This window comes from Arachis ipaensis, chromosome B7 (assembly GCF_059453495.1).
Source record: "Arachis ipaensis isolate K30076 ecotype BB chromosome B7, ASM5945349v1, whole genome shotgun sequence".
NCBI lineage: Eukaryota > Viridiplantae > Streptophyta > Magnoliopsida > Fabales > Fabaceae > Arachis > Arachis ipaensis.
The window spans coordinates 7,519,757-7,547,369 of record NC_142442.1 but is presented as its reverse complement, the minus strand read 5'-3'; the positions used below and the strand labels follow the sequence as shown (position 1 = coordinate 7,547,369).

The 27,613-nt window shown below is 29.7% G+C and overlaps 1 protein-coding gene across 2 annotated transcripts; it reads right to left on the bottom strand.

Moving 5' to 3' along the window:
• Nucleotides 1–715: 715 nt before the first annotated feature.
• Nucleotides 716–5,130, bottom strand: LOC107609211 (zinc finger CCCH domain-containing protein 3). 2 transcript variants are annotated; one of them, XM_016311084.3, is made up of 7 exons: nt 4,628–5,130; nt 3,854–4,023; nt 3,614–3,667; nt 3,027–3,143; nt 2,628–2,894; nt 1,916–2,167; nt 716–1,519 (listed from the first exon to the last, which is right to left on the bottom strand). In XM_016311084.3, exons 1-7 carry the CDS (start codon nt 4,689–4,691, stop codon nt 1,181–1,183), a joined length of 1,263 nt encoding a protein of 420 aa, XP_016166570.1. In that variant the 5' UTR covers nt 4,692–5,130; the 3' UTR covers nt 716–1,180. The 2 variants fall into 2 exon arrangements, with proteins under 2 accessions (XP_016166570.1, XP_020962854.1); XM_021107195.2 differs by having other exon boundaries at nt 716–1,426; nt 4,628–5,129.
• Nucleotides 5,131–27,613: the final 22,483 nt, after the last annotated feature.

Genomic DNA, 27,613 nt, shown 5'->3' with positions numbered 1-27,613 from the left:
ATTATACAAATCCTATTTTTAATATGACATAGTGACTAAATTGATAGATTTTCGTAAACATATTTAGTCTCTAATTAAACATGTTATGTGTCATGTATGATATCAGTTAATATTTCACATCATTAATCGTTGACAAAAATTGTGAATAAAGTAACTGAATGACAGATATGATTAATTCATAATCTTTGAAAGATCAATTTAATTAAAAAATCTTTCAAATATGAATTTAAAAAGTGTCTTATCTTTTAAGAACTAATTTAACTATTAACCCTTTAAACTTCATGCAGCCACCATTCGCCAAAAATAATAAATAAATAGCATGGCCAGATGCTATGCTTCACCTTGACTTGCATTTCTAATGCTTATAAAAATAATTATAAATCTTGTAATAAATCAACCTATACATAGTAGGAATGAAAAGTGTCCTTATAAAACACAATAACGTATTAGTAATTAGGTCAACAATATTCAACCTTTAATATAGTAAAAACATATTTTACAATTAAACAGAATTTATTTGCCTTGTTATGAATTCTCTCTGAAACTAATACTTAATTTCAAAATCAAACAAATAAAATCCCTTCAATTTTAAGATTACTCGTTCAGTAGATTTTATGGTTCATATTGTTATCTTAAGTGCATTTTAGAGAAGAGAAATGTATGGTCTTAAAAATACTTTAATCTGGCATAACTTCTCAAACATAAGAACTCGACATTTGAGAATCTGGTCAGTTCTGATGAACTTCAAATTGATATTATCCCCAAATGGAAGTATTCTGATCTCTAAATAATAATTTAAAAAAAAAAAAGACCATAGTTTGGTATGCCCTTATAAAATGGGGTAAACAATTCAGTGACTAGTGATTCACAAATCTCTAAATTTCAGTCCCATTTTTAGTGTCTACCAAACTGACACAGAAACAAAAAAATAAAGATAAAATTGAAAATAAACGGAAAAAAAGGTCACAAACTTTCAACCTGCATCTTATTCACCACAAAAAATGCCCCTTCATCCCCCACAAGCTAGTGAGTGTCACAACAACCTCTGAACAAACTATCCCACTCCACAGAAATCGCAGGTGAAAAAAAGAGAGAAAGGGGGAACAGAAGGTGTGTGTGTATGATAATATATTTCTCCTTAAAACAAGGAAAATTTTGTCCCTCGAAAAGAGAAAAAAGATCAAGCATCTTGGTCATGTAAGGAGGATTCCGAGGCCACTTCAAAGGAATTTGAGGTAGTATGATCAGCTTGTTTGGATGAATCTTCAGCGGCCTGTGAATTATTGATATTGTTATCCGAATGCTGATGCTCGTCACTCGATAATTTAGATGGTGATGTCTCGGGTGGTTGGAAAGTCCCTCTTCGATTTCCGTCGAGAGGGGTGTCCAGTGCAGATAAAGCAGTAGGTGTGGCCAAGCGATAGTTCTGTGAGATTGCCAAAACTGGATGATCAAATTTGCATGTTGGGCCATACTTGCATATTCCATAAATTCTATAATAAGAACATATAGCTTGCCCCTAAAAACAACCAAGTCAGGAATTAGGAATCAAAATATAATTAGAGGTCTTGTTATAGCTAATATGACAATATGGGATGCAAAGATATCTTTGGACTTAATTTCCATACATTGTCAGTAGTAAAAAGTTTTACATAGACATTTAATCATGTATTGGCACGTCAACAAAAGTAAAAAGCTAATCTAAAATGAACAAGAGAATAATTCTTATGCACTGCCTGCTAATGAAAAGTCAAGATGAATTGCCATATCATGGTGCCTAACTATTCACCATGATAACTGTTTACAAATTATACAAATTTTATTGGTTGACAATGTAAAATAGTTTAGATTGTTAGTATATGGAATACGATTATTTTGAAGTACCCCAACGATCAAGTAGGATAGGTGAACTTACAGGTCGCACAGGAAGGCCGAGTGGATTTATGAATGACTGGGCGATTCTTTCTTTCGGGTGGTGGAACTTACAATCAGATCCATACTTGCAAGTCCCTGTGTTCATATAGTATCTGCATTCTGGCTGATCAGGCCTATCTGGGAGATTAAGACTTACTACCTGCCCACCAGAAAGTGACTCACCCGGATTCACAGAGTCGTAAACAAGATTAGATCCAAGAAAACCAGTAGACATTGCAGGGTTCATACTTCCCTGATTTGAGAAACAAAATCAGTCAAAACCCAAAAATAGTTAAATCTCAATGGAATTTGCACCAGTAAGTAGTAAATCAAATTCTGCTCGAGGTATCAATCGGTGTATGAATTTCAAATGTGCGTTAAAATTTGTAAATAGAATGAATATGGTTTAAGAATAACAGGATCATCATGCACAAATCACTTTGTTTGAAGTTCATTACATTGTTATGAGGATCATCATGCACTATCACTTTGTTTGAAATTCATTGCCTTGTTATGAAATATGGCATTAAATTATGATAATCAATATTTTCTAAGATTCACGCATTTACATGTATAGACAACAAAATTCAGTGTGTTTCCTAGTGTCCTTGCAATCATTGTTAGTGACACAATAACCCCTGTTTGGTACGTAACAAAAGATCGAAAAATGCAATAAATTCATATAAGCAGGATATTAAATAGGTTGAACTAACCATGTAGCTGTTCCAACCCTGTATAATTCCTTGTGGAGAAGAAAAGAAAGGAGGCACATAAGACTGAAGGCCCTGTCCAGATAAATATGGCATTCTCGGTAAGGAATACGGATATCCACCAACATATCCAGATGTGGGGATCATTGAGGTAGGAGATGCAGCCACTCCAGAAGCTCCAAAAGTAGCATGCGGCGGATGATGAAACTTGCAAGCTACTCCAAACTTACAAGACCCAGTTCTCATGTAATAGGGACATGATTTTTCTTCCTAAAAGCAAAGAATTAAAACCTTTGAAGCAATGAATGAAATAGCTTTCCATATACGATTATGTTCTTCTAACACAAATCACACAATAATGTCGTAAAAGATGGCGTGACAAGTGAAAATTTGTATATGGACCTGACGCATTGGAAGGCCTAAAGCATTGAATGATACAGGAGCAGCCCCTCGCCTGTCCCGTGGATGATGATATTTACACGATGATCCATACTTACATGTCCCTGTCTTAAGAAAATACTGCAATGCATATTTTCAAACAAGGTTATAAGTTATTGGTATATTTTGTGGGTGATATAGCCCAATATATTTAAATGCAGGTGGATAGCAGTGAAACTACCAAGGAAGTGAACTATATAGTATCTCCTATTAATGCATTACAAAAACTTTCAATTATATTTATCTAACTCGTGTTAAAGGAAAGTTCAAGAATGATAACTATATTCTAAATTAATCTCACATTCTTCGTCATAAAAAATTTAGAAAATTAATTTCTGCAAGACAAAACTCATAAAATGTCCAATAAAATTATCAAACAGCTCATGAAACTAATAGACGTTACACCTTTTATAGGAAAAAAAAATCAACTAAGGCAAACACTATGGCTATAATTTCAGGTAAGCCACGAAGCTATTGTTAAAAAAACATCATAAAAAAGACAATTGAAAAACAAATGTACTTTTGATTAAAAAAAAAAAACAGAATCATACCTCACAATCAGGTTGCCCGTTTCTCTCAGGGAGCTCTTCACCATAATGAGTACCCTGAAATTCTAACAAAGGATGAGAACCCACGGTTTACTTACATATGATTAAAACTAACGAATCAATCAGACGCCAACTTAATGATTATAAAATTGTACACAGATTTCATTTTAAGAAAGAACTGATTCATCTACACCTGAAAGTTTTTACAAGCAAAAAAGGAAACAAAAGAAAGAGTTGCATTACCAGTGAAACATTAGCGGGGTGATTGTAGCGACAGTTAGTCCCATAACCACACATTCCAGTCCTCAGAAAATATAAGCAATCAGGTTCACCAGGACGATCCGGATACGGGCTAGTTTGACCCGCAGTATCTCTATCTCGATTGTCATTGATTTTCAATCGCCGAATTGCTTCTGCAATATAGATCAAAACAGGAATCATCCAATTTAATTCACAATTCCACGAAAGTCTCAACATGCATTCCAAAAAAAAATTTACCAGCAATGACTACTCCCGTAAAAACTAACTAGATCAGAACCTTACAAGGTTCCAACTCCACCTCATAAAAGACTTAAAGATCAAAACATGCATTCAATCCTTTGTTGCATGATCAAGCAAAGGAACACAATTTCCCAAAGCCTTGTACGATCACTCAAATTCAGGCAACAAAAAATTGAATTCAGAATATAGGGATTTGTCGGAACCTCTATATCCTCTTGCTATAGGAAGCTATTGTTCCAAGAAACTCATTCAGAAAAAAGAATCATAACGCATTCAATTCAATGGATCATCGAAATTCTCCAAATCAAGATCACCGTACCATCATCATCATCCATCATAATGAAAACCAGAACCGATGATTAAGCTAACACAAACAATACAACATTCCAAAGCTCCACAACAGGAAAACTTCACACAAACAAAAACACAAACACCACACAGGCATCATCACAAAAACAATGATCAGGACCAACAATAGCATGAATCATGATCACAACAAATAGAATCTGAAGCTACCTTCAATGTTGTCACCGGATTGATTAGAAGCAGCATTCCTCAGAACCTGCCTGTTTTCTGGCATATCTGGCTTTTGAAACAAAGGTACAATCTTTCTGCTACCGTTCCTTCTTCTTCTTCTCGTTTCAACAATCAATCTAAGAACACCCTTTTAATCCTTTAAGGGAGAAAGAAAAAATCAAGGAAACAACACTCACAATTTCACTCACTCGCAGATGGTAAAATTGATCATCATCAACAACAACACAAAGTGAAAAATTGACCAAAGTGACAACACAATTTCCCTAAGGGGGAAAAAAAGTACAATATAATATATAATAATAATAACTAATATAATATTATTAATATGTGTGTAACAAAAAGTGAGAGAATCGGAGATGAAATTGTGAAGAATCAAATGTGAAATCTGGAAAGAGATTATGGTAATAATATTCGCATTGGATGAAAATTCCCGTCAAATTAGAGTTTCCTGGTTCTGCCTTCGCAATCTTTGGAACATTTCGGATCTTTGAAATGTGAAACCCGACAAGTTAATAATAATAATAATTAATAAATAAATAATAATACTAAATACTCTAAAGTAAGGTTCTTGCGCGCGTGTACGAATAATAAATTCAATGTACAATATTACCCTCCACGTGGCTGCTTCTCAACAAGTTTACGTGAATCGTGATTTATCGTTGCTTACTAATACCACAGCGCGTGCATTACAATCACTTCCCTTTTCCACTTTTATTTTATTTTATTTTATTTTGCAATTTTCAATGTTTGGAGTGCTTAGGAAAATTAATTGGCCTGAGAAGTAGATGGGAACAAGAGGGGTAGGTAGAATTTCAACCGTTGATTTTATTCTCAGGCATGATCACCATGAGATTCATTTAAACCCCTTGATTGCTTTTATTTATTTATTTTTAATATTTGTTGAGGATACATATTAAAAATAGAATTTAATTTTGATGTATTGCTAATAAAGTAGTTTTACACGTATATTTAATTATATAACATCACATCAGTAAAAATAATGATTTTTTATATTGATCGGATGAATAATCATCTAAAAAAATAGATATAATTATACGATCGTATAAAACACTTTATAAAGTCAGTATATCAAAATTAAATTTTTTTTAAATATTATAAAAGAATATTTGACTATAAGCTTTTACATTTTTTATATGTTGAATACATAAAAAAAATCTATTATTATATTATATATCTTTAAAATATATTTTAGCTGAATTTTACTTTTATTTCAAAAATAGAGATCCATATTTTAAGGAAAACAAAATAGCAGTGATAATAGGAGATAAGAATTAAAAAAAGGTAAGATATTAATTATGATAAACTACCACAAAAAATGTTATGGTACATTAAAATTAGTCACTAAAATTAATTATTAATATATTTATTTTTAATATATATTTATATTTTAATATATATTTTATATTAATGACTAATTTTAGTGACTAATTTTAATATACATGTAATATAATCGTTAATACCACATTGTCATTCAATTTTTATTTATTTTAAAGCACTCACTAGATTCTCCCCTAGTTGACCATAGATACTATAGATTATAGTTTAAGACTTAAGTTACTAATAGATTGTCTATTAAAAAAATATATAGTATATCAATCATATTATATAGGCACAAAAAATTAATTATTAATTAATTATTTTATTATGACATATTTAATTATTTTAGTGATTAGTACTTTGTTAGAATAATATGTAAATATATAAAAATAAATTATGACTAATCTAGTAGATAAAAGATAATTCTTAGTATTTAATATTTTTTAAACGTAATTTACCTGCAATGATTTATATTAAAAGTTTTGTAATTAAATTTTAAAAATGATAATTTTTGAGAAGTGACAAATTTATTCCTATATTGATAATGTCATTTCTTTTTTTCACAAATTTATACAAAGTACAATGCAAAAAATATAAAAAAGTGGCATTATAAAAATTAGGAATGAGATTATCATGTCTTTACATTTTTTTTTTTTATAAAAACATAAATGAAGAAGAGTATTTTTGAAAAAACAAATTATATACCAAATCTGTAACGGTACTCATTATATATATATATATATATATATATATATATATATATATATATATATATATATATATATATATATATATATATATATATATAATAGTTCTCCAATAACATTTATATAAGCCAAAAAATACATCAAATGCAAATCAAATAACAAGATAAAATTATTATTTTCATCACAATGTTTCTCCTAATTAAATAATAAATTTTTTATATATGTACTAAAAACTTGTCTGGGAAGTTTTAAAAATTAACTTTTTGAATTTTTTATTTATAAAAAATAATAGTATTAATGTTTGGTGTAATTTTTAAAATCAAATTATAGTTTTTTAAAAAATTATTTAAGTGTTTATAGAGAAGTTAAAAAAAATAACTTCTCTCGTAATAAAATTTTTTTATCATATTTCTTTTAAAATAAGTATTTTTAGAACTAAAAAATTAAATATAAAATAACTTATTCATAAACTACTTTTAATATAAATATTTATTATTTAAACTATTTTTTTTAAATTTAATTAAGATATTTACCAAAACTGAACCTAAATCATTACATGACTTCAAAAATATTTTGCCTTTTAATTATTATCTCCCAGTATGACCCGAAAGAAGGGACAGCATGATTTGTTATTATTGAGGTTAAGTTATACTTACAATGTTTAAGAGACAAAAAAAAAAATAAAAACTTACAATGTTTAATCTCGTTATTATATTATAAATATGAATATATTTTAATATTTTTTATTGTTATATATATATATATATATATATATATATATATATATATATATATATATATGTCACATTATATAGTAATAGCCCTTGTTATTACCATAAATATGAGATTAATCAAAAATAGTAACAATTGTGGAAAATTCCAACTACATAAATATTATTGCTAACAAAAAAATTGTCATTGAAAAAATAATATTGCTAAAAAGATGATTTCTAGTAGTGAAACAAACACATTACAACCTTGTTTTGTCAGAATATATCTAGAGATATCATCACAACTATGTCTCTCAATAAATTTGTTTGTTATATATATGTATATATATATATATATATATATTAGTATTTAGTAGTTTTATTCATGAACTCCTATCTAGGAGATTTCATTTATATTAAAATAAGTATAAAAGTACAAAAATACTAAGGAGTCAACATCTTTAATTTGTAAATAAATAAATACTTAGTATTAATTTAAATATATGATACATATAAAGGAAAAATACTGGTTACTTGTGAAAAAAAAATATATTGTTTTCAATCAAGGAGTAACTAAACCAACATTTTTAGACCATTTTGTAATCGTATTATTATTTGCTTTAATTTGAAAAAAAAAATTATGCCCCAATAAACTACTAAATATAGATGCAAGGCTGGTACATAGCATTACCATAAATTTATGGCCCCGTACTTGGAATATAAGTTGTAAAAATTTAATAACCCTTTATAGTGGCATTTTGACCAGGGGATTTTGTTGCCAGTTAGTGGGACCTTTTATAAATTGTGTGTGGTTAGGTTAAACCCCAATATTCGATAGCACTACCACGACTATATATAATTCCCAAGTTGCCATTGACCATAACCAAATAAAGCAAAAGTATGAATTAAAAGAAATATGTAGCAAAATTAATTAGTTCGTAAAAATTGAACAAAGACTTTGATCTCTTATTTGGTCAATGAGAGGAAGTAAACAAGACTTGACCATTCAATTAGTGTTGGTTTTTTTTTTTGGGTATTTTAAAATAATATTTAAGAATATTAATACTTCCATTTTTAAATTTGATATTGTCACTTATCTTTTATAAATTTTTTAAAATTATTCTCCATTTTTATTATTTTGTTAGCTATGGTGATAACAGAAAATTTTCATTACAAGACTAATTTATTGTCTGTTGAAAAAATTAATGACTAATTAATCTGTTTCTAGATTTGTTTTAAGAGATAGAAGGTCAATGTTTTTTAAAATTTTGTGTGAATTAGATTATATCATATTTATTTAACGTTTAGACTAAGTAAATATTATACTACTAATTAATATTTATTGTTTAATCTCATAAGTCACAACTAGTGATAATTATTCATAGTAAGAAAATACGAGAAATTATCGAAATTGATTCTTGAATTTTACGCGTACTTTGGTTTAATCTTTAAAATTAGTATACAAATAATATTTAATATATATATATACTTTTAAAATAGGGTTAAGTACGATTTTGGTCCTAACGTAGAGGTCGAAAATTTATTTTATTTTTAGCATTTTTTCGCTATAAAATGGTTCCAAAGGTTTCACTTTGTTTTAAAATCGTCATTTTTTATCAAAATTTTAATTTTTATTCCAAAAATAACCTTAACTATAAAAAAAAACAAAACAAAAACAAAAACGTTGAATAAGGGAGAAGAGGGGAAGGGGAAAGGGATTTGCCGGGGGGAGGATCTCGCCGCTCCAATCGACGGCCGCTGCTCCAATCCGCCGCCACTGCACGTCATCGTTCGGTGGCTGGATCTCGCCGTTGCTCCTCCGGGATTAGCGGAGGTGCTCGATGGCGGTGGGTTTTGGTTCGAGGCAAGAACAGGACCGCCGCTGCTCGTGTCGTTCGGTGGCTGGATCTCGCCGCTGCTCTTCTGGGCTCGGCGAAGGTGTTCGATGGCGGTGGGTTCTGCTTCTACTTGTGCTCGATGGTTGAGGGAGGAGAAGAGGTCGCGCTATATGTGACGGTGGCGCTAGGGTAGCGCGAAGAGAGAAGAAGAAAAGGGTTGCGGCGCTGTGATGGCGGTTTCGGGTGGCTCACGGGCTTCTGCTTCTGCTCTCATTCTTCTCCTGCTTCTGCTTCTATTATGCTTTTGCTTCTATTATATTGATTTTTTATTATTGTTGCTTTTGGTTGCTTCTGCTTCTGATTGATTATATTGTTTCATTGTTGTTGTTGTTGTTGTTGTTGTTGTTGTTGTTCTGCTTTTGTTTCTGTTTCTGCTCCTGCTCCTGCTTCTACTTGATTCTATTGTTGATTCATTGTTGTTCTTGTTGTTGTCCTGCTCCTGCTTCTGCTTGATTACATTGTTGATTCATTATTGTTGTTGCTTCTGGTTCTATTTCTGCTTGTGCTTGTGCTTCTGCTTGTGTTGCTGCTTCTGCTTGTGCTTGATTTTGGGGGAGAAGAAAAATGGGCATTTTGGTCCGAAAAGACGATTTTAAAACTAAGTTAAACTTTTGGGACTATTTTGTAGTGAAAAAAAATTGGGGAGGAAATAAATTTTTGGCCTCAGCGTTAGGGACCAAAATCATACTTAACCCTTTAAAATACTTTAAATTTTATTTTTTAAAATTATTTAATTATTAATTAATTGGGATTAATGATACCACATGTTTATATTGTATTGGTCTACATAAATAGGGTATGAATTCTTTCACAAATTTTGGGATATGGGAGTAATCACCTTATAAGAATATAAACCTTTTAAAATTATATTGATTTTGTCATATGATATTATAGATTATTGTATAAAAAATTTATAGAATCAAATAACTTTATAAAAAAGTTTTAGGGGATAAAAGTCTTCATCGGCTAAAAAGACTAGGGTATTCCTAGATAAAAAAATAAATAATAAGATTTTTAGTTATTATTTTCATGTGAAGGAGTTTAATTTTTTACTAATAATTAAATTTAACATCCGATATCTAAAATTTGAAACAATTTAACGTGTATACTTTTATATTTGATTACGTGTTAAATCTGTTGCACAAATAAAAATAATTAATTTTTATGCTTTCTATTTAAAAATAATATTTTTTTCTATGTATATAAAAATATAATTAGATATTAGCATAAAAAAATTTTATATTAATAGTTATAAAATTAACTCAAAATTAATTTTTTTTAAATAATTGAATTTTGATTCTAACTTTTATTCACAACATTAATATTTTCTCCAAATTATATATAATAAATATTTAAAGGAAGAGAAGTAAAAATATAAATTAAAAAGATAAACAGTAAAATTTTAAAACAAAATAAAAAATATGTATATAATAATTTATTTTATTTGAATTATATTATTTTGTTAATTTTTTTTAGAACAGAAAGGTAGAAAAAAAATAAAGAATGAGAAAAAAGATAGAGAAAAATAAAGAAAAAGAAGAATAAGAAAGAGAGTTTGTTAATTTAAAAAAAAAAATATATTTTAATTGTAATAAAAAATATCTGGTGACACATTTTAATTTAACAAATTATTAATATAAAATATAAATATAGTAAGAAGGATAGAGAGAAATAGAAAAAGAAAGAGAGGTAGATGAGAGAATGTAGGAATGTAGTTTATTAATTTTAGCGAGAAATAATTTTTTTTAATTTTAATAAGAGAGTGTAATGTAATACATTTTGGTTATTAAATTAGTTAGTAATGTATAATATATACGGTAAAGTACTAAATTGGTCCCATATGTTTGGACCTAATCCTAATTTAGTCCCTAAAGTTTAAAATGTCCTATTTGAATCCAAAAAGTTTTATTCAGTTTTAATGTAGTCCTGCTAAAAAAGTCAATGTTAAATAATTAACGTTATCGTTCTACTAAACCTTAATGTCTTTTCCTGAGGAGGTACAAACTCGACAGGCACAGGATCAACAACGGATGTATCACTGCGAGCCACTGGCCTTGGTTCAAGCACATGGAGAGCATCTTCGAAAACTCGCTTTTCGCAGAGAAGTTCGTCGGTGGCGACAAGGACAAGGGCATCGTCATCTCTACCACGGAAAACTCTTCTTAGCAACCGAAGAGTTTGGTTATATAAATTTTTCATATTTAAAAACTGAGTTTCGTTAATTATTTAACATTGACTTCACGGAAAGATCACATTAAAGTTAAATGAAATTTTTTTGGATTCAAATATGACACCTTAAATAGTCACAAAAATAATAGGACACTTTAAATCTTAAGGACTAAAATAGGATTAGGTCCAAACATAGGAACCAATTTATTATTTTAATCTAATATATAATATAGTTATATTTTAATTTTAATTTAATTTAATGTAATTAGAGAATGTTATGTTGTATATTTTGATTATCAAATTTGTAATTAGTCATTAATAATGATATAAAAAAATAGAGTGAATAAAAAAATGAAAAAGATAAAAAAAGAGAGAGGAATTTTTTTTTATTTTAGAGAAAATATTTAATTTTAAATACAATAAAAAAACATAGGATACATTTTAATTATAAAATTAATAATATATAATAAATTTTAAAATCTCTAATTAAGTTGATCAAAAGTTAAAAACATAAATTCCATTCCATTAGTTTTTGTCCGTTTTGTAGTCTTCAGTCTTCACTCTATTATTACTGTTCGTGTCTACGTGATGCTGATGTATGTAGGGTTAAAGTTCATACATGCACTTCTTAAAGCTTCACTGATGAGCCGGGTTCATGATTTTTAATTTCGGAGATTTAGTTAGATACTTTAGTTTTCAATAACCAAATCGATGCATACAAATCATTTGAATGATCGAATTGAATATTTACTTAAAAAATTATAGTCTATATATTATTATACATCGAAGATATATCTTTTTTCTTTAACAAATAAAAGATATCTGATCTCTACTCTTAGCCACATAAATGGAGTATTAGTTGGTTACTTTATTAATACCATGACGTAGTCATTGAAATGTCTTTTAAGTAACGTTTTTATTTTTGGTTACTATTATATAACTATATATAGATTAAGGATTTAATTTATATCCTAAATAATTATATTACCTGCTACAACAATAATTGTCTATCATAACTTGTACCTTGTGAAATTTTATTTTCTAATAGTTTAAAGTTTATTCCGAGATTTTGTAGCAAAATAGGAGAAATGTCTAACTGGCATTTTGATTATAAACAACTATTTTATTCAAATAATCATAATGTCTAATATGTTGACATGGTACATTTTTAAGGTTCAGAAATTAAAGAAAGTAACCTTTGAAGTTATTAAAGATAAAGTTCATAAGAAGATTATGAATTGAAAAAGAAATTTATTGTCCTCAAGTGGCAGACACACGCTATTAAGAGTGGTGGAGGAAGTGATTCTTATTTACATACTCTCTTGTTTCAAACTTTCGGACACGCTGTTAACTGAGATTTATAGCATGCTCTCGTAATTTTGGTGGGATCAAAAAGACACAAAACGAAGAATGATTTGGATTAAATAAGACACAATGACGAGACCGAAGAAAGATAGAGGGTTGGAGATCAAAGATCTAATGGCACAAAATTTGGCTTTATTGGACAAGCAATGTTGGTGTCTAATGAAATACCCCAATTCTACACTCTCAAGAATGTTCAAAGCTAAATATTTCAGATATACAGATTTCTTATATGCAAAGATAGGAAGCATACCGTCGTGGGGCTGGAGAAGTGTTCTTGAAGACCGCAAGGTGATTGAGAAAGGCTTGTTATGGAAAATAGGCTCTGGTGCTAATGTCTGCATCTTCCATGATCCCTGACTCCCACCACCATTGCCCTTTAATGTCCTTCAAGCTGCAGTGACAATCCCACCGAATCTGCAAGTGTATTATGTTAGTGCGCTACTAAATCCTGATAGAAGCTGGAACAGAAACCTGATTGAGTCAGTTTTTTCAGTTGATATATGCAATAAAATTTTTTCCAACAAACCAATAGAGGAGGAAGATGAAGTTAATTGGTGCTTGACAAAATCTGGTATATACGAAGTTGGGTCAGGATACAAAGTTGCTTATGGGTTCTTTAATTCTTTTATTCTCCTACTTCATTGATGCCTCAGAACATACAAAACAACAGAGTATGGAATAGCATTTGGGAATTGAAATTACCTCATAAAATTAAGATTTTTTTATGGAAGAGTTTTCATGAAAAGCTTCCGATTTTGCAACAAATCCATAGCCAGTTTGCATCCACCGCTGCCACTTGCCTAAGATGCATGCTGGAAGATTAATCAATTTCTCATGCCTTGTTCCAATGCCCTCTGTCTTCAATAATCTGGAGTTTAAGTTTAATAATCCCTGACTTATGGCCGAGAGAAGAGGAGACCTTCATCAATTGGTGGCAACGAGCCTTATCTTGGGCAGCGGCTCAAATCGAAGGTAGACAAAAGATCTTTTTCATTACGGCGCTGTGTTGGAACACTTGGAAAGCGAGGAATAGGTGTGTCTTTGAGAAGCTAATAAGCCCAGCACCGGAGATAGTACAAGAAGCCAGCAGTTTAGTGCGTAAACTCAATAGCCATACCTGATTAATGCTAATAATTTCTCTTTATTCTTACTTTACTCTTTCTTAAGTTAGTTGTCTTCCAATCACATATGGTGATAATTGGGAATACTCAACTTCTTTTGTACTTCCTTATGGAAATATTATTATTTTATAATAATAAAATAATATCTATCTTTGAGAAAAAAAAGAGGTTAAATTGCTCATTAAAATATAAACGTTTTCAATTATCATTTAGGTAAAATAACATAAACAAATTAAATAGCCTCTAATATTATACTAATATCCTAAAACAAAATAATTTACATACATATCTTGAATAATTCTATATAAATCTAATCAATTAAATTTAATTTATAAATTTAAGTAATAAATCGAATCAATTAACATGTATATATTGTAGTAGTAGTAAATCAAACATATATATAATTTATAAATCAAATCGACTTGATTCGATTTACTACTTGTACAAAGTATTGATATTTATTATTTTTAAGTTAATTGTTTAACTTTAAAATATAAATATCAATAAAAAAAATATCTTAATTTTGATTCAAATAAAATATAAAAAAATAAAAACGAATAAGAATAGAAATTCAACTTTTGTGTTTTAGTTCAAATTTAAAAAAATCGACATTTTTATAAATTTATAAATTTAAAATGAAATAATAAACTATTTCTAAAAATTCATTAAAAATAATTTTTTGATTTATTGGCATCTAAAGAATCATTACCGTAATTTTTGATATTGAAAAGTTAATATAAAATATAGTCCTCTAAAGTGTCATAGGATTAAAACTTGAATCTTTTTAGAATTAAAAATAACATATAGTTATACTTTATATAAAATGATCAACTATATTTATATATTATGTAATTTAAAAAATAATATATTTAATTTTTGATTATATATTTTATAAATATAATCTATTATTTTGTAAAGTATAATTATATGTTATTTTTAATTTTAAAAAAATTCAAATTTTATATAGAATTAATCGGAAAAAGAAGAGATAAAAAATTGTACCTCCAAAAAAATAAATGATAAATGAACCAAGCAATTATTATGGGTGGGTCTGCCATGCATTTGTGTTCATACTGAGGCTGAAGTTTGTTGCTTAGGGCTGGTTATGAGGGTATTTAAAGCGCACATTTTTTATTAGGTTTGGATTTTTTAAAGTTTAAATTTTATTTTAAAGAATAAAATGTGATTTTTCATTATTTATTTTGTAGGTGGGATCAATAATAAATATGGGAGAGAAATTATTCAAAAATAAAATATCATACTTTATTCTTTAAAATATAAATTTAAAATTTAGAGAATTTAAATTTTTTATTTTATATATGGGCGTATACTCGGTATAAATATAATACCGAGATATTGGCTAAAAATAATGTAATACGTATACGTATGTATGATTCTAAAAAGTGGCTTTAATTAATACAAATCGTGATTCGTGACTAACAATTAATTTTTGTTGCTGTGCACATCAATTCGTCACTCCCAATTTGGTATTAATGACTTTGAACAACAGAAAATTCAAAATCAAGTGAATCTAACAAGTAATTTTAGTATAAATTGTAAGTAACGATTTGTTTAAAAAATAATAATAAATTGTTTAAGAGAAAGTATAAAAAAACAATGTTAATTGTGAACAATAAATTGAAATAAAAAATTTAATTATTAATTAATTATTTAATTTTAAATTTTAAAATATTAGAATTAGTATTTAAATGCATTTACACTACGTAAAATTATTTTTAATCTCACGATAATCTCGATATATGCACAAAATTCGTCGTCATCGTTCTTTAGTTCACACCTCGTGTAGAGCGAGGGATAGCTGTATACCGTATAGTGTAGACTGTGTAGTAAATTAGTAATACTAGTGTAGAAAGAAAAATGCTATTTGTACAACAAAATTTAGTCTTTATTCAATCTTTAAATTTAATATTTTATTATTTTAATTTTTTAATTAATCATATTTTCTATTTGTAAGGAATTACTTTTATTGTGAATACTTATCGCCGTAAAATTTGTAACCACTTACAATGCATTAATTTTTTGCAAACCAAATTATAAAACTCATAACAACTTTTCGTGTACCCATTTTAAAAAAATCAGTGAAGTTTTCAAAATCAATTAAACTCACTTCAATTATTTTTTTATTCAAAACATTCAAAATTCATGTCAAAAACACATCTAAAATTAAATAAACAACATAAACACATTCAAATTATGTATTAACACATATAAATTATTGTCATTGTAGTTCTAAATTACATGTTAAACACAGAAAAAATTAAACTCAAATACACATCCAAGATTATAAGAATGCATTCTAAATATTTTATCAACACATCCAAAATTTATGTAAAAAACTTATATATGTACATAAGAACATAATGAACAACATAAACACATCCAAAATTAAGTATTGACACATCCAAATTAGGTTAACATTACAACTCCCAAATCAAATATATGAGTGCAAAAAAAAATTACAAATACATTAAAAAGAAAAATAAAATACAGACACTTCTAATATTATACATAAATTTTAAAAAATAGAATTTTTTATTAAGCGGGAAAAAAAGGGATAACATATCTTTATGAATAAACTCAACTAAATTTTTTTAAAATTTTGCAAGCAGAACTACCAAAGACAAAGGAAGTGCGACCTGGGGGAGGAGACAGGGGGAAGCACGGGAGAAGGGGGCGGTTGTGCGTGGCGCGAGGGAGGAGACCAGGGATAGGGAGGAGCCCATCGATGGAGGAGGCGTGGGGGTGTGCGCCGGGGAAGTGCGCGTTGCGGGGAGGAGCGCGTCGCCAAAGGAGGAGATCATTGCAGAGATCATCGCAGAGGAGTGCGTATCGCGGGAGAAGACAAAAGCGGCCACAGATGAGGAGGGGGAGGCGCTGCAGCTCTGGATCTTTATGGAGCGAAGATTTTACTAATGATTTAAGATGGTTTAAGATTTATTTTAGAATTTTAAATTCGAAAATTTGAATTCTAACTAATTTGATTTTTTTATGTATATTTAAATTGTAATATATTAATAATTAAATATATTAAATCTAAAAAAGAAATTTAAAATTGAAATTTAAATTTAAAATTTTAATTTTATTTAGTTTGTATTTTGAATATGTATTTAATTTTAAAAAGACACTAAATCTATTTATAATTTTTAGATATGTTTGTTTTAATTATTTTTTAATTATTATAATAAAAGACTAAATATTGTACAACTTTTAAAGGATACCTAGTTGAATTAGTGTAAAAATACTCTAGAATTATAAAAGCATAGTAAAGGTTCATGGTCATAAGGTTAATGAATAATTTTGCAAAAAAATAAAATAAAATAAAATAAAATAAATAAATAAAATTTGAAAACATTATTCACAATTTGTATATACAAAAAAATTTTCAATTTTAAATATATGGAATCATTATTTACGATTTTTTTATATTATGAACGTTAATAATAATTTGTTTTATCTACTAATAATTTTTATATTTATTACATTTATAAAAATATTCCATATTTTTAAAAAATACACATCGCATCTCAACATTAACACATTGTTTAGTTTGAAGGAATATAAGTGGAAAGAAAATGTAGAAAAAGAAAATAAATGAAAAATTAAATTTTTTATTGTTTGATTTAAGAGAGAACAGAAAAAATAAAAAAAAAAGAAAAAAAGTGATGTGGGGTCTATTTAATTATTTTCTATTCATACATAAAATGAAAATGAATAAAAAATGTGCCAACGTGTCAAAATTATAACTTTATCCTTTATTTAATAGAGATAGTAAAATTTTTAAATTTATCAATTTTGAAATCTCAAAATACATCTCTCTTATTCTTTAGTTTTTAAAAAGATATTTTTTGTTAATAAAGATAATATATTAAAATTTTAAAAACTAATTTAGATGATTATTTTTTTTGAAAAATGATTTAAATATATTAATAAATTATAATTTATATATAATATAAATAAAGATATTAATGTAATTTTATTTTATTATAATTTTTATTTATTTATTTATTTTATTCAAATAAAATTCATTTTTTTTTATCCAAATAATACATAATATTTTTTTTTTTCAAATATATCCGAACAATGCGTAAAAAAATTTGCCGTAGTAATGTCATTTTGAAATACTGTTGCCTGTTAAGATATCTGAAAATATTCAAAAATTGCAGCATCGAAATTCGAAAAGTATGGATGTTGCAAAAAATCGTCGCCGTTAAAGCGGACTATTGGGAGGTTCTATCGGTGATAACGTGGAAGAAAATCAGCCGTTGGATTAAAAAGTCAGTTGTGGTCCCATTTTTAACTTGTCGGCAAATTTTCAAAGCTACATTACCAATGCCTATTTTTTGCATCATCAATGACGCAACAATATCAACACAATTCATGTATTCCATTCTTTTTAACAACAAAAAAAATTAAAATTAATTTTAGATCTTCTGCAGACTGCCATCTCACTCATCAAATATTTATAATTTAATACAAAATCAATTAGCATACTTAATAATAAATTATTATTATTATTGTAGACTAAATCTCGGTGAATGTTAGAGTATTTTTGTCTATTTGAAGATAAAATTACCTCTTTAAGAATTATGGTGGAGATGGCCAGAAAAAACGTGCGTGAGAGAAGATGAGATCTTTAAATTTATACTTTACCTCTTTAGTTTTCTTATGTTTAAGTCATTTTATTAAAGTTGAAATTTTCTATTCTCTTTATTACAATTCTGCCTGTAGTCTAAATTAGACCAATTTTTAATAATGAAATTGCATAACTTTCATAAAAAAATGTTAGAGTATTTCTAATAGAATATTTTTAAAATATTATTTTTAATATTTTAAAAAAAATAACTTAATTTAAAATTAAAATTTGTATTAAAATTGATTAATAAAATAAAATTAATATTATTTTAAAAATAAAATATTATTTTAATAAAAAACTAATAAAATTGTATTATTTGTATAATTATATTAATAAAATAATTAAAATAAATATAAAATTTTAATTAAAATAAAACTAAGAATCAGAAGAATAAATTTTATTTTTAATTTTAAATTATTTTTTAAATACACTTTAAAAACATACAAAATACCATTCTTTTTAAACTTTAAACTGTAAATTTTAAACTTTAAACATGAGTCATTGATATAAAATATAATAAATAAAATGTTAAGATTTGCTAATTAAAAAATTACAGTATTCTTTACTTAATAAAAAATGTCTAAAGATGAGTCTATTATAAAAAATTTAAGATTTAAAAATCATTAAACAATTTTTTTATTAGTTAAAAAATAATTAGTAAAATAGGTGCTTGATATTATGGAACAAAACAATAAATTAAAATAAATAAAATAAATGTAATAATTACATTTATTGATTACTCTGTTGTTAATTGTTACTCTCTTTTAACTATAGTTATTAATTTTTTTTAGGTGATGGGACTAATGGGGGCAAGTGGAGAGAACGGGGAGACAACAGAGAGGTAGAATTGGAGAGAATCGTAGATTATGGCGGCGGAAGGAACATGTAAAGTATCACACGGGCTATAGCAGGTGAGGGATCATCAAAGATTCATGACAAGGTACCCTCAAGGATCTCTTTTAGAGACAATGTGGTGGGTACATCTACGGCCAAAGAGTTGTGGGTGTTTGAAAGCCTTGTGGGAGAGAAGATGGAACAGTTGTAGGAAAGTAAGGTGATGCAGATATACCATGTATTACCTTCACGCCTGAAACGAGAGAGGCGTTGGCAATGTCGTATTTAGATGCCACTGTAATTAAGGTTTTGGACAAAAACTTTAGTTACACGGCTATAGTTCATAAGCTCAAGGGTGTTTGGAGGACGAAGGGAGGTTATGAAGTTTTAGATGTTGGTTTTGTGTATTTTTTTGTTAAGTTCGACCTGTGAAAAGATAGGGAGAGAGAGTCCTTCTCGGTGGACTATGAATGATTGCAAATCACATGTGGCGGTGAAACCTTGGAGTCCTGAGTTTGTAAAATGTGGGAAATCTTTTGGATGTACATCGCTATGGATAAGAATCTCAGTTTTAAATATCAAATTCTATTAAGAAGAGGCCATGATGAGAATTGCGGTAGCAATGGGCATTCCGATTCGAGTTGATCTAGCAACTAAATCTACAAAGTGGGGCAAGTATGCAAGAGTCTGTGTGACAATCAATGTTGGACTACCTGTGATTTCTAAAATCAAAATGGATGGAGTAATCTATTCTATTGAATATGAGCACTTAAACTTAGTTTGTGGCAAGTGTCATTGCTTTGGTCATGTCATTAGAGAATGTAACAAGGTGACTTTGGCTTTTATTAATCAGGAAAACTAAGAGAAAGCATCTTTAGAGAACATGAGGCGAGTGGAAGAGCCGACGCCGATATCAGGGGCGGTGGAAGAGCCAACGCCGGGGAATTCATTTTCTGAATATGGTGTTAACGCGGGATTCTCTTCCAAAACGGAAGGAAAGAAAATCGCGGAAGAAATGTTGCATGGAGGTGTTATGGAGAGAGAGAGAGAGAGAGAGAGAATCATACAGGGGATTAAGGTTGGACTCACATGACCAGGAAAGAAAAAGGAACGTGGGCCGAGGATAAGCAAGTGGGATCGATTTCAAAGAAATCAGTACACCTAAGAAAAGTACTTGGGCCACAAAAAACATCAATGTGGGTCATTTCGTCCCAAACCCAGCCCGCACTTACTCCTTCTAACAAGAATGGAGTTTTATTCTCCGTTGGATTTGCGGAGAGGAAGAATGGTTTTAAAAAAGTGCAAGTAACTCCATATGTGACTTCTAATCATAAGAGAAGGAGACTAGCTTCTCTTCAGAGCTCACCTAATGATTACTGTACTAAAGTTCAAAAAAGCAACAAAAGTTATGAAGATGAGGCCAAGGAAAGCGAGGAGTACCATCCCAGAGATAAGAGACCTACGGCGTAAAGTCAATGTATGCTACATTCCAACATTTTAAGTTTTTTTTTGTATTGTGTGCCTTTAAATATTTTATGTTGGAATGTAAGAAAGGCATCGAATAAAATGTCCCGTAGCTAATAAAGAAGTATAAACCTTTTTTTTCATTCTCATTGAAACTCATGTCACTTATGATTCAATGAAGAGATTTTTGGAGAATTTGGGTTTTCACTCTATTGGGATTGTAGAAGATGATGGTCACAACGGGGGGATTTGGTTCCTGTCCTCTCCGTAATTTTCTTGTTCTATTTTGTGGAGCTTTCACTAATGTTTAACAGTGGAGATTAATGGTAGCGGTAAATCTTGAGTGTGTAGTGTTGTTTATGGGAGTCCGCAACCTAAGACCAGGGATGATTTTTGAAATCATTTGATGGAAATCTCCTTGTCAATTCGGGATCCATGGCTTATTTTAGGTAATTTTAATGAGATCATAAGTAATCAAGAGGTTAAAGGTGGTAAATTCTACACTTCTCGCACAAAATTTTTCTCTTACTCTGAACTCTTGTGGTCTGTTTGATTTGATTACCAATGGAAGAAGATTTACTTGGTTTCGGTGGGTTCAAGGGAATAGGGACGTGGCTAAAAAGCTTGATAGAGCTTGCAATAATGGGGAATGGAGGTTATTGTTTCCTGAAGCCTTTGTGGAAGTTCTCTGCCACCTCCACTCTGATTATTGCTGTTTATTAATTCGCTGCAAGGGAGCTCCTATGAGGAAGGGGTCGAGACTATTTAGATTGCAGGCAGTATGAACAACGCACCCTGACTATAAACAGAATATGGTGCCAATCAGAACCTTACATTTAAACAAGGTTGCTAAAGGTTCAACAAGCATCCTTGAATTTTAATTCCAAAACCTTTGGTAACATTTTCTTACGCAAGAGAGAGATGGAAGGCCGACTTGATAAGCTCCAAAGGAAGCTAGAATTTTTCAATGACCCATATTTAATTGAGCAGATGAACTAAGGTAGATTATGATATTGTGTTATCTCAAGAGGAGATGCTTTAGTATCAATAATCTCGAGAGCAGTGGGTTCATTTTGGTGACAAGAACACTAAGTTTTTCCATATGCAAATAATTATTAAAAAAAAAAGCTAATAAAGTGCATGGTTTATTGATTAGTGATGGGAGCTAGTTTTACGATGCTGAAGTCTTGAACAAGAAGTGCTTTCTTTTTATAAAGATTTATTTTGTTCTACTGAACAGGAGGATATTAATTGTATGAGTAATTATCCCATGCCAATTCTCAATACAGAAGCTTGCGATTCTCTCACCAGTCCCGTTTCTCTACTTCAAGTTAAATCAACAGCCCGCTTAAAGCACCGGGCCCTGACGGTTTTCAAGTCTTCTTCTTTAAAGAGTTTTTGAATATGGTGGGTCGAGATGTCTGAAAAATAGCTTAGCAAGCTTTAAGCGGGGAGCCTTTAAGTAGTGTCCTGGTAGAAAGGTTGATCGTTCTCATTCCGAAATGTGATTCTCCAAATACTCTTAAGGAGTTTCGGCCCATAAGCCTTTGCAATGTGATTTACAAGGTTGTGACTAAGGTACTTGTTAATAGACTTTTCCCTTACATTGTAAGCCCAACTCAAGGGGGTTTCATACATGGCAGGGGAGCTCCAGACAATATTATTGTTGTTCAGGAAATGATTCATTTTCTCAAGAAAACTAAGTCTAAGAAAGGGGTCTTGGCTTTCAAGATCGATTTAGAAAAGACTTATGATAGAGTCGATTGGAAGTTTTTAGCCCACACCCTTTCCTTGTTTGGCTTCCCTTCAAGAACCATTGCTCTTATCATGAATTGTGTTTAGGCGTCCAATTTGTCTATCTTATAGAATGGGAATAAATTGCGTAGCTTTCACCCAAAGAGAGGGTTGCGGCAAGGAGATCCCATATCGTTGTATCTTTTCGTTCTTTGTATGGAGAGGTTGGCTTGCTTCATTCAAAACCAGGTGGAAAAGGGTGCTTGGGAGGCGGTGGCAGTTTCGAGGAGAGGTCCTAGAGTGTCGTATTTGATGTTTGCTGATGACCTTCTACACTTTTGTAAAGCTACTAAAAGCTAGGTCCAAAATGTCATGCACACTATGCTCCTTTTTTCTAAAGCATCAGGGATAAAAGTCAACGTTGATAATTCAAAAGCTGTTTGTTCTGTAAATATTTCTAATAGAAGAAGGGTGTCTTATCTGGTGTTTCGCATATTTGTTTCACTCATGATATTGGTAAGTATTTGGGGTCAACCTTGGCCATCAAAATCCTCCCGAGCTACCTTTAATGAATTCTTGGAAAAGATTAAGAGCGGACTTGCAAACTGAAAAAGGAGACTGCTAAATAAAGCAGGGAGAGTGTGCCTTATCAAGTCGGTTGTTTTTTTCCTTCCTATTTACCAAATGCCGGTATTTTTATTTCCCTTATTTTTTTGTAAGAAGACTCATTATGTTCATGGGCAATTTCTTTGGAAAGATAAGGTTGGAAAGAGATGTCTAAATCTGGTTCATTGGAATATAGTTTTGTTACTGAAGAAGCTTGGGGGTCTTGGAATTAGGCATACTATGTATTCTAATTTGGCTTTGATGAAAAAACTTGTTTGGAACCTCTTTTGAAATCAAGATAAGCTCTGGGTTCGGATCATGTTAGCTAAATATCTAAAAGGAGAGTTAAATCCAAACTTCAAAGCAAATTCTAATGCTTCTAGTATTTATAAGGATATCTCAAAAGCTATGTCAAAAATCAAAGATGATTTTGGTTGGTGTATGGAAAGCTTGGACCAGAGCTTTGGACCAGAGCTTTTGGTATAGCAATTAGCTTCCTTATGACCCTTTAATCAATCTGGTTTCTTTTGTTCACATTTCTGACACACAATTAACTATCAATGGTGTTTGGGTTAACGGTTAGTGGCAATAGCACACTATTTCCACTATTGTTTCGGATTATATTTGCAATTTGTTGAAACTCTTTAACCTAGTTAATCATTCGGCGAGCGAAGATCCTTCTTGGTTTTGGGAAGCTTCCTCGTCTCGAACTTACTCTGGAGAATCCTTGAGAAATCAAGCTTCTAATTTGGTGGCTTTTTCAAAATGGGCTGCCTACTCATGACTTCCTTTTTCGAAGAGGACTCACTTCCTCCCCTCTTTGTTAGTGGTGCAATTTTAGTATTCAAGGCATAGAACATTGTCTTAAAACATGTTTCAAAGCTCTTCAAGTGTGGCATCACTTAGATGGTAACTCCTTTATGAATAATTTGAACTTAGACCTGTATGGTTGTATTCGAGAAAATGCTAAGAAAAATGAATTTCTCTTTGCAAGTACTTTGTGGTGCATTTAGCGTGATAGAAACAATGACATTTTTAATAGTAATGACCCTTGGACTACGTGAAAAATAGTTATGCTCGCACGTCATACAACTCGGAAGTTTTGTAATATTTTGTCAAATAAAAAGAACTTAACATCTACCATCTTGAGCTTCTTATGGGAACTTCCTCCAAGCACTATCGTTAAGGTCAACTGTGATGCTAGCCTCCTCCCTAACGATGATTTTGCGGGCTTTGATTGTTTGCAGAGAACCAGCAGAGGTGAGTGGATAAAGAGATGTACTAGAACCATTCCTAAGATGAGTATATATTGCTGCGAATTATTTGTAATTTGGCGAGGTCTAGTTCTGACTTGAAAATGTGGCTGTAAAGAAGTAATCTGTGACACTGACTGTCTTGAGGTATTTTGCTTGGCCAAATAAGGTTTATGCATAATTGATAAGGAGGACAAAAATATTATCATGAAAAGTATCAAAATCCTTAATACGAATTGGATGGTGAATGTTAGTCTCATTCAGCGCGCCACAAACTCTGTAGCAGGTCACATGGCTCAAATTGTGGCAAAGAACAAACACTACTACAGTTAATGGCTCCAACCCTGAAATAGTCTCAACATTCTAGTATCAGAGGAGATATCCACATCTCTTTATTTTTTTTCTTTTTTGTTTGTTTTGTTTTATTGTTGTTCTCTTGTCACAAAAAATTATTACCCTCTTCTCTCATCCAATCTCCTTATTCTAATTAATAGGTATATTTAATGATGAATTTATTAATGTTGCTTTACTTAGGACACTAAACACTTACTCAAAATAGTTGCTTGGTTAAAATGAAAAAAGTAATATTTAAATTTAAAAAATAAATATAAATATTTATCTATTTTTTAATATAAATATAAATTTTTTATTTTTAACCCTCAAACATCCTGTTAACAAAATTGAAAGGAAAATAATCTACTTAGATAATTTTTCTAATATTATTATTTTTATTATACCCCTAATAAAAATTTAACTTAATTAAATTTATCAAAAATAAATATATTTGTAATAATTCCTTTTAATTAATTTCAAAATAATTTGTTCGCACTAGAAGATTTATTTTCACCCCTCCAACACTGTTAATATTCATAAATTATTATTCTCTTAAATGTTTCCGTAATAGAATTAATAGAATATTGATTATATATATGTGATTTTGTTCTTTTTGTCTTTTTTTTTTTTTAAGAATTTCGTTTGTTTATGCATAATATTGGTATCAACAATAAGTATTCTCAATCTTATCAAATTTATTCAATACCTAGAAAAAATATTATTTAAACGCAAGAAGTAGAACAAATAAGGCTAATTTTTTATATATTATTTTAATATCGATGAATCACTTAAATATTTAATGATTTGGTATTTAATAAATTTATAAAAAATATTATTTATAAAATACAATCTGCAGAAAGTATTTTAATTTATAGAAAGTATATTATAAAAAATATTTTTTATTCGTAAAAATATAATCTACATATAGGTATTATCAATTACAAAAAATATATTGTCAATTCTCAAAATACAATGTATATATATTTCAGACAATATTTCGCAATATCAAAACAAATTGAGGTAAGTCTCAAAGTAGTCCCTCAAATTACATTCGAGTCTCATAATAGTTTCTGAAATTAATAATTACCCATATGTATTCTTGAAGTTGCACTCTAAGACTCAAAGTTGTCCTTCAAACATTGTTCGTCAACTAGACGCCATCAGAAAGGTGAAGTGAACTCCCTTTTGACACATTGACAAAATAACGGATAAGTGATGTGGAAGAAAAAATATTTTGATGGCAATTTAGTCCCTGAATCAATTTTAAAAACCGTAATTCCCAAAATTAAAGATCACTATCTACATCCATTTTTCTCTCTTCTCTAACCTCGCAGACCTTCTCCTCTTCATCTTCAAATTTAAATGGCTATGGCTAGCTAGTGCGAGCAACGTAGCTGGGAACTTAAAAAATTCACGCTCTAATCAAAACTCCATGAGTTTTACAGATGATCAAGTGATGCTGACTTGAAACTGGAGGAGATTTGTAGCAACGGCTATATAGGAGGTAGAAGAGGCAATGATAATGGACCAGAAGCTATGATGAAAGTGGAGGACACAATACTAGTGGCAACAATAATAACAACAATAATAGAACCCAAGGTACCAATTCCACAACAGCCACTCCCAATCCTAACAATATAATATTTATTGAATTCGAAAACTTGCAACTGTAAAAATATAGGGGAAGATGCATAAGAATCGCTATTGATATTAAGATGAATCTATAAATCAATTGTAAAAATAAAAAAATATAGGCACTAACGATAAGTATAGGTGTTTTATCTGATTTTTTTTTTCACAAACGACGACGACGACAAAAAAGCTAAGTATAAAAATCAGTTGAGTTTTAAAAGTACATGCTATAGCAACGTCATTTAGAACAGCGCTATTGAAGAGAAAATTTTGAAGGAAGAAATTTGTGTTTCTAGTTTGAAAGAAAAAAAATGCTGAATAAATGATTCATAATCTTCTGTCCATAAAACAATATCATTTGATCCAAATTAAACACTAAACCAAATATTGTATCATTTTAAACTTGCCAACATATTAAAAGAAAGTCTACTTCAATTTCTGATGTCACTTAGTTGACGAAAAATATTTAAAAGATAATCTTAAGCCTTAAAATACAATTTTAAAAATGTATATGAATAACTATTAATTTATTGAACTACCATAAAATTTAAGTATAATTTAAAAAACCACTTTGAAACTTACCTCAAATACATATGCTAGCAAATATTTCTAACAAGTGTATCATAAAAATTCCGGTCTACAAAAAGAAGAAGAAAAAGAAAAAAATAGGAAAAAGAAAATGTTGTAGGGATTGAGTGGGTCCCATGAGAAATTAGCGTCTGATACGCAGCCAATGCGGTACGGCGATCGAGGCGAATGCAGTGTCATGTAACTCTCACTCTCACGACACAGACAACGTAAGATTTCGTGGTCCTGCGTTACGTAGTAACAGTTCCAATTTGACCACTAGTGTCTAGACACGTGTTCAGATGGCCTACTCTTCAAAAAGAGTAAGATTTGATTGGATCCACGGGAGGCATCAGGTGGACTCGCGCAACAGTGGAAGGGCTGGAAAGTCAACAAATATGATGACCCTATTCAGTTTTAGCTACATACATTCGCTACTACAATCTATAGGTTCCATGTGCTTTTCTTTGCTTCATAGGCTTGGAACTAACTAAACTCTATTTTATGAGCTAAACTACTCTTAGGTCCAGTTTGGGTAACTAACTTAATTAAGCTCCTTTTGATAAAATAACTTAAATAA

Bases quoted from the DNA above. Each gene is read 5' to 3' on its own strand.
- LOC107609211 (XM_016311084.3), bottom strand. From the start codon at position 4,691: ATGCCAGAAAACAGGCAGGTTCTGAGGAATGCTGCTTCTAATCAATCC. The intron at 3,144-3,613 runs GTATGATTCTGT...TATGCATTGCAG, and splicing joins ACGGGCAACCTGATTGTGAG to TATTTTCTTAAGACAGGGAC. The intron at 2,895-3,026 runs GTCCATATACAA...CTTTGCTTTTAG, and splicing joins TAGGCCTTCCAATGCGTCAG to GAAGAAAAATCATGTCCCTA.